The sequence below is a fragment of the Phocoena sinus genome, chromosome 11 (genome assembly GCF_008692025.1).
Source record: "Phocoena sinus isolate mPhoSin1 chromosome 11, mPhoSin1.pri, whole genome shotgun sequence".
In the NCBI taxonomy this organism is placed as follows: domain Eukaryota; kingdom Metazoa; phylum Chordata; class Mammalia; order Artiodactyla; family Phocoenidae; genus Phocoena; species Phocoena sinus.
This window is the reverse complement of record NC_045773.1, coordinates 66,262,121-66,280,324: the sequence shown is the minus strand read 5'-3', so window position 1 is coordinate 66,280,324 and position 18,204 is coordinate 66,262,121. Positions and strand designations below refer to the sequence as shown.

Below are 18,204 nucleotides of genomic sequence, written 5' to 3'. Positions count from 1 at the left end.
GGGGGAATGGAGGGGAAACGTGAAACTGTTGCGGACAGGGCTCGCAGAGAGCTGCCAGCGCTGCACAGACCTCCCTCCTCAGCATTCATTGGTTGAGCAGATGAAGTGGTCATCCATTTCATAGGAGTGTTCTAATTCGCATGCTTGTGATTTCTACCTTTGCCTTTTAGCCACTCTACTTTGTTGGCACTTCTGGTAGAAGAGGGTCAGAGCCCTGCACGAGGAGGCATTTAGAGGTTCAGTTTCCCTTTTCAGCAGACAGGGCAGGCTGTCAGGGAGAGTGTACTAACTTTGGATTTTAATTTCTCCTTATTCTTGTCTTTCTTCCTAGCTATGAATAATTACATTTTTTTCGTCATAGTTTTGTTTGGTTGTAGTCAGCTGGTGTGGTTGGTCAGTGGTCATAAGCTTTTCAAAGGAAATTAATGCTGCCTGCCAGTGGACAGTCTTCCCTTGTCAGACCAGGGGTCTTTTTTGGAGAAAGACTTGATTACTTGTGATCCGTATGTTTACTAACCGTAGTAATTTTTGGCATGTCTGTTCTTGGCAGAGAGAGGCCTGCTGCAATATCTATTGAAATCAAAAGCATTGATGATACCTCAAACTTCGATGAGTTTCCAGAATCTGATATTCTTAAGCCAACAGGTAATACTACCACTGCCTCAGGCTGCCTTATAAGTGCATTATTTCCCCCAAATTTTGGGGTGATGTTTACAAATCAGGTTAGAGAACATGGAGAGGAACTTCAGGCTCTTTATAAGTATTTTTCCAGTGTTAATGCAGGGCAGCAGTGAGACCTTGTTGAATGGAAAGTAGTGAATACAAACACCCATATTTAGCCTGCTCAGCTGGATGGGTGAACCACAAAGATTTGTTCTCTTGTTATTTATTAAATTAAAGGTTAGGTAATCTGAAATGACAGAAATGAGAAAACTTTTAAAATATTGTGGAAAACATGAGGTTCAGAGAACATAGGCAGGCAAATGTAGAAAATTCGCAGAGTGAAAAATAACTTTTCCCAGATAGAAGCTGTGATATGTTCTTCAGAATGTCATGTACTGAGTGTCAGTACTGAGTAGTCCATCAAGGTAAGGCAGTGAATCAACTCTCACATCTGTTTCTTTCCCAGTGGCAACAAGTAATCACCCTGACACTGACTACAAGAACAAAGACTGGGTCTTCATCAATTACACATACAAGCGCTTTGAGGGTCTGACTGCGCGGGGGGCAATACCTTCCTACATGAAAGCAGCAAAGTAGTTTCCTTGAAATGGGATCCTAAATTGTGCAACATCATGGTTTTCTTCTCACATAACTGTTTTGAAAGAGCTTCGAAGAAGTTTATGGAACCTACCAACGTGTCATGGTAAACTCCTGAAATGTGATAGTAAGTGGATTCTCTTCCATAATGCATCTGATGACCTGTAGAACAAAGACAACCATTTTTACTACATCAGCCATTAACGGCTGTCCTGCTTCTTTAGAAGCATCATGAGCCAATTTGATGTTTTAAAAAAACTTGAGTTTTCCTATAAGTTCATCAGAATGAAGGGGAAAAAACAGCCATCATCCAACATTGAGATTGTAACATATACTTACTATCAGCCAATTCCTGTGATTTTGTGACAGATGCTTGCTACCAAGCCCACCAAGTATTTTTTTTTCTTTACAGCTAAAAGTTCCATAGTACTAAGGAAATAAAGCAATAAAGAAAGCTTCAGTAGCCAGCATTCTGGCTGAAGGAAATGATCCACCATTCTGAGTGGGTGATGGTGGTAGTTTCTCCCCAAACCTCAGCCTCGGGCAAGTAGCTTTTTATAGCCTCCATTCATGGTGCACTTTATTTATGGTACTAGGATAAAGACCCTCAGTCCATTTTGATTTCCTTCTACCCATCTGAAATACTCACGCTGCTTTTCTGAGTGTTGATGGGAAGATACCAGCTTGATCCTTTGTTGCTCTTAGAAGGCCCAAAAAGCCACTGGGCATTGCCAAGGAGTCCTGGATCACGTGGAAAATCCTCACTTTCTCTTCACGGCTGTATTAGAAAATCCCTTTGGATGTTGCTGTGGACTAGCAATACCCACAAGTGCTGCCAAAAGGACCTCGGTTTATTCCTGGGAACACAGCAAGGAGAGCCCAGGCAGAAGCAGGAGGCCTCGAACCCGCCTGGCTAAGGTGCTGCTCCTGCTCTGTGTCCAGACCTCCCTGCAAGTGGTGAAGGAACGAGCCCAATACAAAGCGCAGAGCCAGCCTGCAAATCCGTGCGAAGTTCACGCCTCAATCTTTGGTGCAACTGTATTTGTATCCTCTTAGTATTTCTCCTCTCCCAACTTTAAGTAACCATTTTGCCTTGGAATCATGATTACAAATTTTTCCTTTGCAGATGCCTTCCTGGGGGATGGTCCTCTTCACCCTAAAGGGTCACGTGCAGGCCTGGGCTGACCAGGCCTCTCTGCTGTGATGCTCTCTAGAGACCCTCTGAATTTTAGCACAAAGTGCCTTTTCTTTCACAGCTGCCACCGCCTTTAGAGGACTTTCGCTGCATCAGAAAAATGTGGAGGCTCCATATTAATGCATTATTACTTTTAAAAATTTTGATAACTCTTAAAGCATCATTTGCACCTATGTGGTAACTTTGCCTGTTGCAGAGTGTCATAGCCAAGCCACAGCTGGGAGACTGCTTTCTGCCAGTCTTGAAGTTGTTAACATCAGCTATGAAAGGAAAGTATGTTCTAGCTTAGCCACTCAGAAAAGAAAAATGGACTATCAGAGTTACAGTAGTAAGTGAAACTGCTTTGGGTTTTAATGTCTTAGAGGGAGAAAAAATTATATTAGGGAAATATTAACTCTGGATGAAGGTAATGTGTTTCCCCTTATTCTTTCATTCATGGTTTGCTAGTGAAAAGGAAGTGAGATTCTTTTGTGTAACTTTGTAGCTTCTTTGGATTACCAAATAGTTGGGGTCTTGACCCCTATGTGTTTTGCAAGAGTATGTGGTAAGCATGGACAATGAGAGGTAATGGGAGGGTGGTAGGTAGTCTGTGTTGGGGAGTGGCAGGGGATAATTTGTTTTTGGGGGGGAATGCCCACATTTTAACTTTTAAATGTCTGAATAAACTGTGTGAAAACAATAGTATAAGTCTGTGGCTCATAATTCAAAGAGCCAGAGTGCTGATGGCTTCCTCTGACCCTTTTGTCTGCAAACCGTTAAACGCTGAAGACCACCTTTAGGCAAAATGCTTTACCATCTCAGGGAAGATGGGACCTGCTTTTTTGTTCCCTGAGAACAAGTCTTCTGAACTGGGGTTCATGTAAAGAGACTGTCTTCTGTTGGCCTCACGTCTATGCTCTTTTCACCTGGCTCAGTGTTACTGGGCAGTGGGCACTCTTGCAGTAAGTGCAGTTAGGCCAAGGGGAGACCTGCCGACGAAAGTTCTGTAAACTGGTGGACCCTTTATACAACTGTCTGTTTGTAGCTCAGCCCCATTTTTTTTCAGCCTGGGGTTGACCAGGAATCTCACAAGCTCCCAGGATGGACTTCTCAGCTCCCTGTGTCCACCAGAGCAGGGCTCTGTCTCTGGATGTAGATTTAAGGAGTCTTATGGATCCCACTTCTTACCTCCTTCTCTGGGTCAGGAAAAGGACCCTCAGGCAAAGAGGAAGGGGCAAAGACCAGCCAGGGTGGGAACTGCAGGCAGAGGTTAGTTAAATGCAGCCTAACAATGTATTGTCGTTCCAAGGCTCATGAGTTTCAAGAAACATGTCGGGAACCACTGGCTCAGTGTTGGTCCTATTCACAGATAATTCTGTGTCCTGTCTCTTAGGAGAAGTTAGAAAATAATAGAACTTGAACTGTACTGCATACTAAAATGAAACTGAATGCTGATGTCATTCAGACTCCTTGCTTCAGGAGTACATCAGAATTTTCTTCAGTACCTATTTAAGAATTTCAAAAGTGAGGGGAATCCTTTGGGATTAATGGTCAGGCTGTGAAATAGCAGACTGCTAATTTTAGCGCTCATCTGTAGAGTGTAGGAATCCTCTGCCACTGATTGCTACTCCTGTTTCTCTGAATCATTTCCTGGGAAAGCATATTTCCTGGATCACCTTCTCCTGTTACTCTCTCCTGGGCCTCTGTGTGTAACCCAAACGGTGTTTTGAATTGAATGCAAAAGGATTCAGTGAATGGTATTTTCCTTTCCTAGTTAGCAACCATTTCCCTGGAATGATCTGTCAAAACCAACACTGACTTAAAAACAAGCCTCCACGCTGCTCTTTAGGCATATTTTCAGAGAAAAACATCTTCCCCACATAATACTTAAGCATTCATAAAATACAGAGCTCAATCCCAGGTACACTGGGGATGCAATAGGGAAGCCCACTGTGGTTCTGAACCACAGATCAGTTTGAGGAGAGAATTTCCAGCCACAAAGTTGGCTTAACAGAATTGCAGCATCAACTATAAAGTTATTAGTATGTTAGTGTTGCTGTAACAGTACTATTAAGCCAACCCTGAGTTGTGGGGAAGGTTGAGGAAGCTTCCCAGAGGTGTTAGTAAGTAGCAGTGATTTGGCAGAGGGGAAGGTGAGCAGTGCAGGATTTGGGAGGCTGGTAGGTATGGTCCCGTGCTGTGACAGAGGCGTGGAGCTATAAGTATTGCTTCCCGAAAAACACTCTCCAGTCACTTTCGTTACTTCATTTCCCTCTCACTTCAGTCTGGTTTCTTCCCCTTGTGTGAAACACATTAGTATTAATTATCCCATGTGCAAAACGTGCTAGTACTAATTTTAATAATCACTCCTCTGTTCACTGGCGTCCTAACTGCCACATCCACTGGCTTCTCTTCAGCCCTCATCTACCTGACCACCCTGCTGCACTCACACTGTTGAGTTAAAACAAAAAACTCTGCTCCCACCTCTCTGACTTCCTTCTTGGTAGTTCCTCTGCCACTGCCCAAATGCTGGTGCTCCTCAGAGCAATGCCTTTGCCTTTTTTTCACTCGTATGATCTCCCCCATACTGTGGCTTCAGCTGCCGTTTTTGTGGTGAGATCTTCAAAATGACCATCCTGCCTGGATCCCTCCCCAGAACTCTAGATCCCATGTAGCCGAGTGCCTTTTAGAAATTGCCACCTGGAAGGCATCTTACAGGTGCCAACTGTCCTTATGGAGCTCCTCTTGCCTCCACAGCCTTTTTTCTAGCTCATTCTATCTGCTGTCCAAGCCAGAAATTTCTTACATGATTCCCATCAGTAAACATATATAATTCTGGGGCATGATTGTCCATCCTACCAGTGTCTTCATCATTCCTTGCTGAGTCCATTGTTGTGGTCTCTTAGCTGACCTTTGTCCCTGGTCCTTCCCCTTTCAAGTCTGTCGTCCTCTCTGCTGCCAAAGAAACTTAAATTTCAAGTCTGATCATGTTATTCTCCTGCATAAAATCCTTCAGACTCCTGAGAGCTTATATAATGAGACCAAACACCTTTGTCTGAGGTACAAGGGCCCTTCCTTACTCTGGCCTATCTCTGCATTACTATCCTCCCCCTGCCCCCACCATCCTCTTCCCTGATGACAATAAGCAACTAGTTCACCTTCACATCTTTGCTTATACAGTTGCGTTGGCCTGGAATACTTCCCTTTGGATTCATGAATCCAAAACAACTAGTATTTGTCTTTCACAGTTTGGTTCATGTGTCATGTATAGAACCCTCCTGTGAACTCTTCTCTAATTTTCATAGTAAAAACTGGCTACTCCATCCTTATGCGCTTCCTGAGTGACCCGGACTATTTATGGATCTGTCTTTGTGCAATTATAAGAGCCCTCTGAAGGGAGGAACTGTGTCCTAGTCAGCATGTCCCTGTGACCAAGCAGCACTTAGCACTGAACATACTCAATGGGCCATGCCTTCAGAGCATGTTCTTAACCTCTGTGCTGACAAAGGCAGGCCTGCCAGGGAGGCCCTGGCTTGCTTCAGCACCCCTTCAAGTTGTCAGTGTCACCAGTAAGCTGCTCAGGCCAAGTGTGCTGAGGGGAGCTCAGGAGGCACCTGACTAGAAGAGGGCCGAATCAGCAGAGGATGAGCAAGATGCCCCAAAGCAGTGTTTCCCAGGGACCTGCCTGGACCCGGCCCTACCTTCTTAAGCTGCCTTTCATGCCTGCCATGCTTCTTCACTTGCTTGAAACCAAAAGTAGAACACAGAAGTTCATGAGTCATCTTACCTTTCAAATTTACATTTGGTTTTGTGGGGTACTACTTGGTTGGATTTGAGGGTTCAACTACTTGGTTGAATGCAAGTTAACCAGAAACTCAAAAGAGAGCAGACCATTATGGCTCCGGAACCTGTGAATTATAAGAAATAGCAGGGTGGGAAAAGCACATACAGGCTCCAGGCCAGCCGCGCCCCCGCCGGCTGCTGTAGGAAAGAGCCTCTCCTGGGCAGTCCACGTGCTGCTACTCTCCGTCCCCTTTAACATCTTGAGTTCCAATATTATTTTCTGCTAAAAAACAACAACATGGACACAAATGATAACATTTTATTATAGAAAAAGCATCCCAAATATAGGATTTCGTAAACACTGGTAGGTGAACAAGTGCAACTTTAAATACAAAGTAAAGAGGCAAAACCTACAAGCATTTTGCCTTTAAGAGAAAACGTAATGTTCTCTTGCAGAGGTGATCCCACCCAGAGCACGGATGTGGCTCCATCTCCCATAAAGGTATCAGGTTTGCTTTCTGAACTATGCCCAGTTTAACAATTTCAAAATGATGGCAAGAAGTGGCATCGAATAAATCACTGATTCTTAACTTTCTATTGACTATTACTCGATAAAGGCTCCCATCACTCTTTGACAATTTAAAGCCTCTGCTCTGATTGTTTTTACTTAACAGAAGGACCTGCTGGAACACTATCCATCCTTTCTGGGCTTATGCCACAGTATTTTCACAGACCTGTATACATTAGGTATCACACGGAATTTAGTTATTAATACTGGCTACTGCATATCATGCGATAAATCCAGCTACTTTCTAGCTTCCTTACCTTTTTTTTACTGTCATTCTTTTAATACCTTTTCTCCACTTTGGAGAAACCATTAAGTAATCTCATCAGACACATTTTAACACTATCTCCTTGCCTGCTCCCAATTCCTTAATGGCAAATGTTTCCTAATCAACAATACATGATTTGATGCAGACACAAACTCAGATCCTAAACCTCAAATTCAGGTTTATCTTGGCCTGCTGAGATAGATACCTCTGAATAAGACAGTCTGGGTAAAAACATTTTCTTATGAAAATGTTTCTGTATAAACAGCCTGGCTTACTTATTTAGGCACTTAGGAAAAAACCACCAAACCTGAGTTTCACCTTTTTAATTAGAAATACCTGTTGCCCAGCTGGCCAGTAACTGACTCTGAAGGGAATGACTGCAACCCAGCTCTTGTTCCTGCGAGAACTGCGAGGTCCTGTGGCCACGGGATGTCCTGGCCCTGGGAACAGAGCTGCTGTGGCTTAAAGGAGCCACCGAATTACACTGATGCTGCGCTCCAGGCTGGAAGGGCGTGGGGTACAGAAGAAACGTCCTCTCCACCAGAGGGAACCTGTGGGCCCAGTTTTTCCCTCCGTCACCACCACCTGGCAACACTGGAAGATTTACCTCCACAGATCTCCAGCTCACTTGAACCCTAAGGGTTGGGGCTGAAAGCACGTTAACCCAATTTTGGGGGAAAAAAGACCTGGTTTTTGAAAGCCGGAGGAAATTAATCATTTACATAGAACAAAGTGTTAAGTACATGCCACACTTTCATACCTAGCTTTTTACCTAAGCAATGACTAATAAGTTTTAGAGTGTTAGCTGAGACATGTCTACCCTTAAATGTTATATATTAAGCTATAAAACAGAAATTATACATACTTATTATAGTCTACACAAAAGTTAAATTTCCTTTGTGATAGCATGGAAGTCAACCACAAAGTGTAAAGGAAGCACCATTAAACAATTATCCTGGCTGGTCGTGGGTATGAATGTAGTACCAGTAAGGTCAAAGCCAAACCTGACCTCAAACAGCCAATTCTTTTCACGGGAATAAAACTACCCCTGGCTACAAAATAACGTTAACCCTAAACATTAACCCTGGCCATCAGCCTTACAAATGGATGCCAATGATAATCAGAATAACTCCGTAGCTGGGGGATGGCTCGGTTTAACCCCTTACTACTGATTTTTCTGAATAAGGAACACAGCATTGATGTCCCCTGTGACACTGGCCCTGGTCACATGCAGAGAATACACACCTTAAGAACACTCTTGTTCTTCAAGCCTGGAAAGAGTAGCTGTCAACACCCAATCTGACTTCACCTTTGGAGAATTCTGACTAGGGAGGTCATAAAATGGCATCAAGTAGCTTGCCCTATAGTATCTTGTGGAAATGGAATTTAAGAAAACCAGTCCTGTTCTTAGAGGACTTGAAGGAAATTATGTGTCTCTTTGTACATGCTCAGGGTAGGTGATTGGAAGGCCAACCTCTACCATAAAATGGGAAAGATCTCAAGACACATCTGACTCCAGAATCTAAATTTAGCTCTACTGTTAACAGCCATGGAGACATCAGGGGAGGTGGTTACAGTACCCAGAAGAGTGATCTGGGTCATCACACACCATGTACTGTTAACCCAGAGCTGACAGATCAATCAAAATGACTAGGCCTAATTTCCCTTCAACTCATTCTTCCTTTGGAGATGACATTAGTATGGTTTTTTTACCCAGTGTGAGCAGCTGATAGGCTATTTCAAAAATTAAAATATCCTGATACCTAAAAATATTCCATAGTATGAAAAGAATATACAACGAAAATCCCTGCACTGAGACAAAATCTAGGCAGGTGACGTTTTCCCACCCAGATTCACCCCCAGTCCTACCCACCGAGCTCTTACTAGTCTTTCTACTGAGAAACTGAGCACTTCTGAGAAATCATTGCCTTCATCTTGAAAGCCTTTTAAGCCATATCTAAGGTCTCCTAGCCACACCCACAGCATGCTGGCCTAGGGTGAAGACCTATGGCTTCACACCAGATTCCAAGCCAGGATAATCAAAGTGTGAATTTCACTCCAAATGAATAATCAATTTGTTTAGGGTCAAAAACCTTGAAGCTAAAAAGGTTTCATAAACATTGTTATACATTATCCTTCCTGTCAAAGAATCTGTGAGGTTTCGGATTGTTCATTGCAATAAAACAAACAAACAAAAAAAAAAACAACTGAACTGAAGCTCCTAAGAATTTCCTTTGGACATTTTGAATGAGAGCCTATCTCTTCCCAGATGCAACCTGGGCACAGAGGCCACCAGGATGGTATCTCCACTAACCTCTAATGGGCATCCAATTAGTGCCTGCTTGTAGAAGATAGAGATTGTCTCCTTCTAAGTTTGGTCCCTTTGCTGCTAAGTAATTTGCCTAGTATAAAACCAAATAAAACAAACAAAAGCCAAGAACAGAGTGTAAAGGATGAGAACTGCTTTGCTGAATATGAGGCAACAGGAGTCTTGACCTCCTTTCCTGCTTTTGCAGTTATGCAAAGACTCGGTGAACAGCACCAGACCCAAAATTTTCAAGTTACCAGGGCTGCTGCAAAGCTGGTAGCTTAATTACCAGTGAGTGCTTTTTAATCTCCTGCCGGAGGCACAGACTTACTGAAAAGGACACACATTAATTATGGTAGAAAAGGAAAGGAGGGGGGAGAAGCATGTCTCCTACTTAGTGTGAGACAAACCATGGGGAGGATTGGCTATGGGCATCCCAGTCAGAGAAAAGGCCGGCAGAGGGGCCCACAGCTGCCCCTAATCCTGAAAGTCATTAGAAGCCATCTGAGAAAAGTGGGGCGTTTAGCCGGTCAAGTTCATCCACTTGAGGTGGGTGGTGCATTAATATCTCTTGGTCCTCCAAGACATCTTCTCCAGCAGCTACCAGGTTAGTGAGGGATTTGCTTCGAACACACTGGAAATCCACATGGCGACTCTTTCCTTCTTCTTTTTCCCATGACATCTGGATAAAGGGGCGCTGCACGTAATTATAGATCACTTCAGACCGGCCACCAGGTCTCCTCTTAATTTTTTCTTTACAGGTAGGATAACCTGAAATGGGAAAAAAGCCATCATGACCCCAGCAAATTGCTCACTCTGGTTTCCATACTTCCTTCTTCCTAACCACATGAATTTCCTCCCAAATCCCAAGACTATGTGAAAACTACAGGGAAGTGACCACGTTCTCTGAGGCCCAGCCACCTACATGCTTGCTTCTCTCCTGCTCAGGTTAGTAGGTCTTGTCCTTAGAAGGGAAGTAACAAAAATTTTATCCCTTCTAAGGGAAGGGGGAGAAGCCTCCTACTAATTTCAAAAGTCTTTATTTTACTGGCTTCAATACTATAGAACAAAAATCCTACTGGGGCATGGTTACTCTAGTCCTCTAATTCTATTGCTTAGAGGGCAACCTGTATGAGAAGTAGTTAAGGAAATGCAAAAATGTTTAAGCCTAAAGAAAAAACTGGGATGCTGCCTAAAATATCTGAAAGTCAGTTACAGGGATATGGGAGAAATCTTATGCAGAGTATATATCTTCACAGGCTAGAACTAGAAGGACGACAGAAGAGGGAGGAGGTTATCTATTATATACGTGGAAGAATATTCTCGTGGTAGGACAATTTGATGGGCTGCTGTGGGAAATGGAGTGATCCCTGTCACTCTGTCCCTGTGGTTTCCAAAGAGACAAAGGAGGACACAGTAGAAAAGAGGTTTAATACATGATCTCAAAAATCTCTTCCAACGTTAAGTTCCAACTTAAGCTGGATACAACGACGGGTTCTGTGAGCAATATTGAGACAGCTAGAGTAGCAAAACACAAGAGTCAAAGACCCATGGAGGGGAGACCAGAATGGCTTCAGCACTCTCCGGGAATCAGTCTCCGATACCCTTCCACGGAGACCACAGGTTGGGAGCCATTGCTGAAATCATTTAAAGCAGTTTTGTCAATATATCCAGACACTCCCCAAAGGTAGTAGTGGAATAAAACGAGTCTCCAAGTTATAGTTTTCAGAAGGACCCTTCCAGATCCCAGAAGGATCCTCACCAAGACTGTTGGCTAAACGGCTGGCCCTCCCACTTGGTAAGCCCACGAGCTCTGCTACATTTACCCGCCCAGTGCCTAGTCCTCACTGCTCTTTATCCTGAGGCAGTAAACTGGAACTTATTCCTACAGCTGCTTTAAAGCATTTTCAACTGGAAATAAAATGACAAGGAAATGTAAGGGCAAACTAAAACAAAAATAGGAATCTTCAAACTTGGGTAGGAATGTAGTTTCCATGTGTGTCTATTCTCTAGGCCCTTGGAAGCCAGGTTTTAAGGACAAAAGCTGTGGCCACAGATCCAACCTACTCCATGAGCCATGCAAGTTGAATATTGACTGGGATGTTCTTACCTTCAATTCCAATGCGAATGTTTTTCAGGCCCCGTTCCTTTAACACTGTTTTAGCGACATCCCGATTCTCAATATATTTGAAAAATCTATAGAGCTTAGAGCTATAAAGAACTGGGGGAAAAAAAAATCTGGGGTTAGTCACGGAGTGAATACCTCTGTAAGAGGAAGGAGATGAGCTAACATATTCAGACTGATGACCTGAGCCCTGATGCCAAAAAATCCATATGGATCACAGATTAAATGTTAAATCATAAATCAACCTTAAGAAAGAAACGATACAAGAAATTTTTATAGTCTCAGGGTAGGAAAGACCTTTCTGGATATGACATAAAACCTAGAAGTCATAAAAGAAAAACTGATACACTTGATTACATAAAAAAAAATCTCTGCTTATCCAAAAACACCAAACAAAACTAAGAAGACAACCAACTGGGAAAAATATTTGCAACTCATTACAAAGGGCTAATTTCCTTGTCTATAAAGACAGTGGTCACAAATAGAGAGATTTTACAAATCATTAAGGAGAAGACTAACAATCCAATTTTGTAATGGGCAAAAGGCATGATTACAGTTAACAAAAAAGGAAATGAAAATGACTCTTAAAAAGATGTTCAATCTCATTCATGAAGTGAGAAATGCGAATTAAAACTCAAGTGAGATGCTGTTTTTCACCTATCAGCGTGGCAAGGATAAAAGTTCAGTGAAACTCTGTCTTGGTGAGCATATGGGAAACAAACCCATCATATATTGTCTTGTGAGTATAAACTGGCTCAACCTTTATGAAAGAGAATTTGGCAAATTTTATCAAAATCATAAAAGCACAAAGCTTTTGACACAAATTTCATTTCTAGGAATATTATTCTGTAGAGATATACATGTGTGAAAGACTTTGTTTAAAAAGATATTCACTGCAGCATTATTTATAATTTATAGCTTAAATGGTCATCAAAAGGGCTGGTTAAATCAATTATAGCACAATCATGCAATGGAATACTATTCAGCCATAAAAAAGATTGTGGAAGCTTTTAATGTTAAGACATGATATAGAACAGTCTCTACAATATGGTATCATTTGGGAAAAGAACATGCAATTGCTTGTATATGTGCACTGAATAAATCTGAAAGAATATAAAAGAAACTGAGGAGGAAAACTGGGTAGATGAGGCGGGGTGGGAATAAGACTTTTCGATGTATATCCTTTTGTATTTTCTGAATTTTGAATTACTGCCAATTCAAAAGGATTTAAAGTGAAACAAATGGAGAGAAGAATGACACCACCACTTAACGTGCTGCCGCAGTACTGACACAGTACCAGACGCCAGCGGTAGGCATGGGAAGTATAACGATGTTCCCTATGATCCCCAGCAGGAAAGACCCTCATCCAGGTGAGTGTGCTCATCACCAGCTCAACAGCGACAGTCACACTGGTTCTAGGATTTAGCTGCCACTCTGGGCAGCACATTTCTTGCTGGAAACAGGTACATCATGCAAGGGGCTCCTACTTTGGGAATACTCCTCCCCCATGGGTGGGGGGTGGTCTTCGTCCCAGTCCACAGAATCCTCATCCGTCAGCACGACGATGTGGCATTCTCGCTCCCCTTTCTTGGCACAGCCCACCATGATGGGCAGGATCAGCTCTTCAAGGTAGTGATCAAACTGCTTGTGAGCGCCGTCGTTAGACAGTTCATGCAGTAAAGCACCTGGGAGACAAAAGGCAAGTGAACATCCTCTCTGCTCAAATGCAGGTAATTACTGGAGTGAAAAGACTATGAGGTAACAGCTGTTATCATTGATAAGGTCCAGAGAAGTGGCCCATTTAAAGGCACGGTATGTCTCCTACTCCAAGGCTATTATGTTAGATACTTTTCACATTCTACCAATCTCCTCCTGTTTAATAAACCCTGAGCATTCTGATCAACTGTGGTTTTCTTGACATGCAATGTCAGAACATAAACATTAATTCTACAAGAGACAGAACCATCATTTGGGGATGACTCTTTATAGTACCTCTTCTGAAGATGCTCTGGACCGCAACTTCATAGAGTACCACAGAAGAGGAATGATATCAAGTTTGGCGACACCAAGGGACTTGCTCTAAGTGTGTACTAGACTCAGTAGAGACACCACACATCTAGAGAACTTCATGGAATATGCAGGGAAACGTACCATGAACTTCAAAGAATTTTAAAATCATTTCAGGAAGCCTAGGTAATGATAAGTGCGTGGAGTTTATATTCAGACAATCAGTTCTAATCCCAGCTTTAATGTTTAGAGCTTTGAACAAGCTAATTTCTCCACCTTCTCATTTGGTAAGTGAGAATATCACCTAGCTTTCACGGGTTAATTGTGAAACTTATGCAAGTTCACGTATATAAAGCACTTAAACACTAAGTTAATAATAATGATAAACTGTAAGAAGAACCCAGCCGATTTATGTTGTGTGACTTTATTAGTGAACCTTCCCTCATATCTGAGGATCAGTATCCTTACTTGTTAAAGAGTTGAGACACCAAGGTCCCAAGAGGGGAAGCAATTAGCTTGGTGACTCACGGGGTCAAGCTTGACTTAGAACCCACTACATGTTCTCTTGTTTACTCCACTTCTCACAGAGCTTTGAAATAAGACAGGGAATGGTTAGTACCACGTCTCTGCCTCTACAGATGATTTTCAACCCACACTTGAAACGCTTTCTGTTTAGTAATAAAAAATGTCAATTCCAAGCACACTCAAAGTTCAGCTGCTCAAACGCAGCTGGCAGCTTCTCCTGCACTTACTCAGATCTTGACATCGGATAGTGTTGAAGTCAAAGTTAATGCAGAGATAATCGCACGTATCTCTAAGGTCTGGGATAGAGATGCCATCAGGACAATTGATGATACCAGTTTTGTAATAATCCTATAAATAAATTAGGAAGAAGAAATGTAGGCAAAGAACAACATGAAAATTTCCCTCTTCAACCCCCTACTCATTCCTGGTTCTATTAAAGTGGTGGGTTACTAGAACTATCACCAAGTTGGTGATTCATTAGATAGCAAAGTGGCTCCTGGCCATCTTGACATGTTTAATCACAACTTGATACCTGACTGAGCTCACACAAGCAAGAAGGACTTAAGAATTATAGAAACAGAAAATAAAGTGGGAAAGGCAATAACTAGAAATGAGAAACCCTAAAGTCAGAACACAGTCTGATGGAACTCTCAAGGCTTCTGACCATGCACGCCCCCAGGGAAGATGATGTAACAAGAAGGCCACTACACACCAGCACCGTTCGAAATACAGTTGCACTGATTCCTTCGGCAATCTCATACTCGCCCTTCTCATTGGGCCGTGTGAAGTTGTACTCTCTTCCTGGTCCAAACATCCTGAAAAATACCCAGGCAACAATGTTACCCGCTGCAGCAGGATTCTTCACAGATGAGACTTCTCCCTTCTTCACCTCATTCTGGAAGACTCCGATCCACTCTTTCAGTGTAAGTTAAAAACACAGCACTAGGACTCAACCCCTATACGACACACTCAAGTCTTAGGAAACTCCCTTCAGATAGGAAAAGAGGGCAGCAATCGCTTTCAGTGTTTGAGTGCAAGAGGAACAAAGCAGCAAGCCCTCACAGTCCACCGTAGCGAGCTTCTGTGACAGCAAAGAAAGTAGAACAGCACCTGCAGAGGTGGCCCTTGGAAAGTGTCTGGAGGGTGTGACAGTCGCCTCTCACGCCCTCCGCAGCGCCCAGGAACCTGCCCACGCACCGGCAGCTCAGGAAGACAGCGTCTCCTCCTCACCCATCAGCATGTACCTATCCAGCACAGCATCCTTGATATTTCTGAGTTTTGCTTTTCAATATCTAATCTGATAGATGAATCTGTATTAGTAGGTGCAGATGTTACTGCTTTCCCTTTCCTGGTAGATTTTAATGGCGTAACTCTGGGGAAAATGCCCTTCCTCAATCCAAGGAGTAACTAATGATGGGAATTTCAGGTCAAGTAGAAAAGGAGGGTAGGTATTAGGATCATCAGCAATTTGACATATTTCAGCGAGGCAGGCCTGCTCTGGGCATGAATTCAGAGCGCATGAGGGCACAGGGAGGAAGTCTTGCTTTTATATTCATCTCTTCCCGTCCTTCGGCTCTCTCTCAGATCCCCTCCAGTAAAACTGGCCCGTGACTTCTACTACTCCTGCTGCACACCTGTGTAGGAGCTGTGGAAGGAGAAGCCAGGACAGGCAGGTGCTGGTATCTTCAGCTGGCCCACTGGGGACTCACTGCCTTTTCCTTCCTTAACCTGTTGGGAAGCCCTGCTGTCCAACTGTTCAAAACTGTTATCCTCCACCCTGAACTGGCTGTTTTCCAAGGTCTGAAAAAGACTCACATGCTTTCCAAATCACTACACCATACATAAGAAATCCATTTAGATAAAAGTAGTCTTCAAAGGATGCTGACATTTTTCTGGAATGTTCCAGTTGAAGTGTAGCTGAGACAGCTATGAATCAAAATAGTGAACATGCCATAAATATAATCCCCCCTCAGAGTCATTCATCCAGTAGTGGCACGGATCTGCATTAATCCATTCTCAGCTTCTTAGTTTGTCCCCCTTGTGACCAGTGGCCCACATTTGTAAGCTCACTGGCTAGGCTTATGAATACTTTACGTAGCCACAGGACAGAACCAACCTAAGAAACTCAGAATTCATGACCTCGGCTGACTCAGCTGATGAACCATGTAGATAAAGGGGTCTATTACCCAGAAAATGCTTGCTTTTCTTTTCTTGTGCGCTACTTTTGGAGGCAACCTACTTCAGACAGCCTACCCTGAGGAATGCCTTTCTGGAAGGGCCTGGGGGGAAATGGTGGCGATACCAAGACTGAGGACATGAAGTCAAGTCTGATATAGGGCCAATTTAGAAAATGTTTTAATGTTCTGTCTTAATCCAGATGTTTAAGAAATATATAGGTTTGGCTCTGGTTAAAAATGGTTCATCATGAATTTGTATGTATATGTTTAAGTACACACATATTTGAACAGCTAGATTCCACTTAGCCTAAAATTCAGCAAGTTAGTGTGGTCCATTCTGATTTCTATTTCAGTTCAAATTAGTTCAAAGTCAGAGTGAGGTTAGATCCACTTTCAAGTACTAGATGAAATCCTCAAAAGCCAAATGTTTGTGTGTGTATACACTCAAATTATTTTACTCTTACCCCAATCTGCTCTTCATGTTAAGGTCTACAGTTGGCCAGAAAGAGATCTCCTAACTCCCAGCCCAGGCTCTAAAAGTACTTCCTGCACAGCGCTCCTCCTCAGTAGACTCCTTCCATTCCTAAACTCTAACCCTAAAAAGCTGGAGGCAGGAGATGGTGAGGGGAGGGTAAGACTATAGTCTGAATGAAGTAACACAGACGAAGGAACACGAAGAATAAAGAGAGCAATCGTCAAACAAAACAGCCAGATACAAAGATCCAGTTTCAGAAAACTTGAATAGTAGTGGAGGCATTAGAAATTGACACCATTTGGACCTTTTGCACTCCCTTTTGTAGGGGGGCTTATTTCACTATACTGGCTTTGTAAATGAAAGTACCCACCCCCGAAAATCACCAACACATATAAGGTTTTTATGTCCTCTGTCTCGCAAAAGTATGAAGGTAGAAAAATAAGCAATGAAATGTTTTTATGCTCAAATCTAATGCAAGGCAAATAGCAGGTATTTCTATTCACAGAGAACAGAGTGAATTTGGAAGGAAATTATTATCAATTACCTTCCCAACATGGTATCCGGATGAGCAGTGAAAATTTGTGGATTGACAACAAAACGTGTGCCATCTACAAGAAGTGTCACTTTCTCTGGTGCCTGAGAATGAACATTACTGCCAAAGCCCACAGTGCTATTTCCAAATCGCTCTGGAGCGATGAAGGGTTCATGGTTCCGTTTATTCCCACTTTGGAAGCAAGAGCCTTTGATGTCTTCAGGAAGTGGCATCATGTGAGGGAACTGAAGATTTGCTGGCTGAGAGGCAGAGTCAAGTGGAAGGTCTAAAAGATCATACAAACAAACCAAAATAACTTGACAGCAAAAAGCCCTGGGGAAAAATAAACCTTGTCCTCTTTAAAGAAAACAAGAACAAAAACCATTACACAAACAAAAGAACCCAAACTTTAAGTATCCTTACGCAAAAACTCTTGCCTAAAACACGTAAAGAAAAACACAAACTAGAGATTCATACTGGATGCCCCTGAACTTTTTCGTGTGTGTGTGTGTGCTGGGGAGGAGACAAGGCAGTAATGCCTACACTTTAAAATAGAACGATTAAACAATTTTAAAGTAAACTACACACATGGTTAAAAATAATTAAACACTAGAGAAGCACTTCTGTGGAAAACAAGCAATCCTCTGCCATACTGCTTAACCTTCCCTAGTCTTGTTTCACAGAGGCATTGCTTTTTTATTTCCGCTTTCACTTCTATCTCTAAATAACACTCATATTTCCTGTGTTTTATTTAAGGAACTTGATAACTCTGTTAGCCAAAACTATTTGTTTTCCACATTTTTAAAAAACGTTTCTAAATGTTATTTTCCAGAAAGGATAGTGATAGTCTCTAATTGTCACTTTTCCTAGTAATTCACTGAAAAATGCATTATCACTACACATAGGAGAATCCTAACATTACCAACACCGTTTTTTGAACAGGCGGGTCTTGCTCTCAACAGAAAAGTTCCCGTGCAGATGGTCTTGGATTAGAATTCATTCATG

The 18,204-nt window shown here is 42.6% G+C and overlaps 2 protein-coding genes across 8 annotated transcripts in view; one reads left to right on the top strand and one right to left on the bottom strand.

The window, feature by feature from the left end:
* The window catches only part of STK38 (serine/threonine kinase 38), a 59,395-nt gene that overhangs the window by 40,938 nt on the left and 253 nt on the right, over positions 1–18,204 (top strand). For 2 of the 3 annotated variants that reach the window (XM_032649700.1, XM_032649701.1), the window contains exons 13-14: positions 551–645; positions 1,130–3,136. In XM_032649700.1, coding sequence (XP_032505591.1) covers positions 551–645; positions 1,130–1,260 — 226 coding nt within the window. In that variant the 3' untranslated portion in view covers positions 1,261–3,136. Of the gene's footprint in view, positions 1–550; positions 646–1,129; positions 3,137–18,204 lie in introns of those variants that run through there. The other variant, XR_004352281.1, reaches the window with a different exon arrangement.
* KCTD20 (potassium channel tetramerization domain containing 20) overlaps positions 6,521–18,204 on the bottom strand; it is a 29,214-nt gene continuing 17,530 nt past the window's right edge. For all 5 annotated transcript variants that reach the window (XM_032649705.1, XM_032649706.1, XM_032649704.1 and 2 more), the window contains 6 exons: positions 17,212–17,485; positions 14,728–14,830; positions 14,243–14,363; positions 12,971–13,168; positions 11,469–11,579; positions 6,521–10,129 (listed from right to left, as the gene is read on the bottom strand). In XM_032649705.1, coding sequence (XP_032505596.1) covers positions 9,852–10,129; positions 11,469–11,579; positions 12,971–13,168; positions 14,243–14,363; positions 14,728–14,830; positions 17,212–17,485 — 1,085 coding nt within the window. In that variant the 3' untranslated portion in view covers positions 6,521–9,851. The remainder of the gene's footprint in view (positions 10,130–11,468; positions 11,580–12,970; positions 13,169–14,242; positions 14,364–14,727; positions 14,831–17,211; positions 17,486–18,204) is intronic.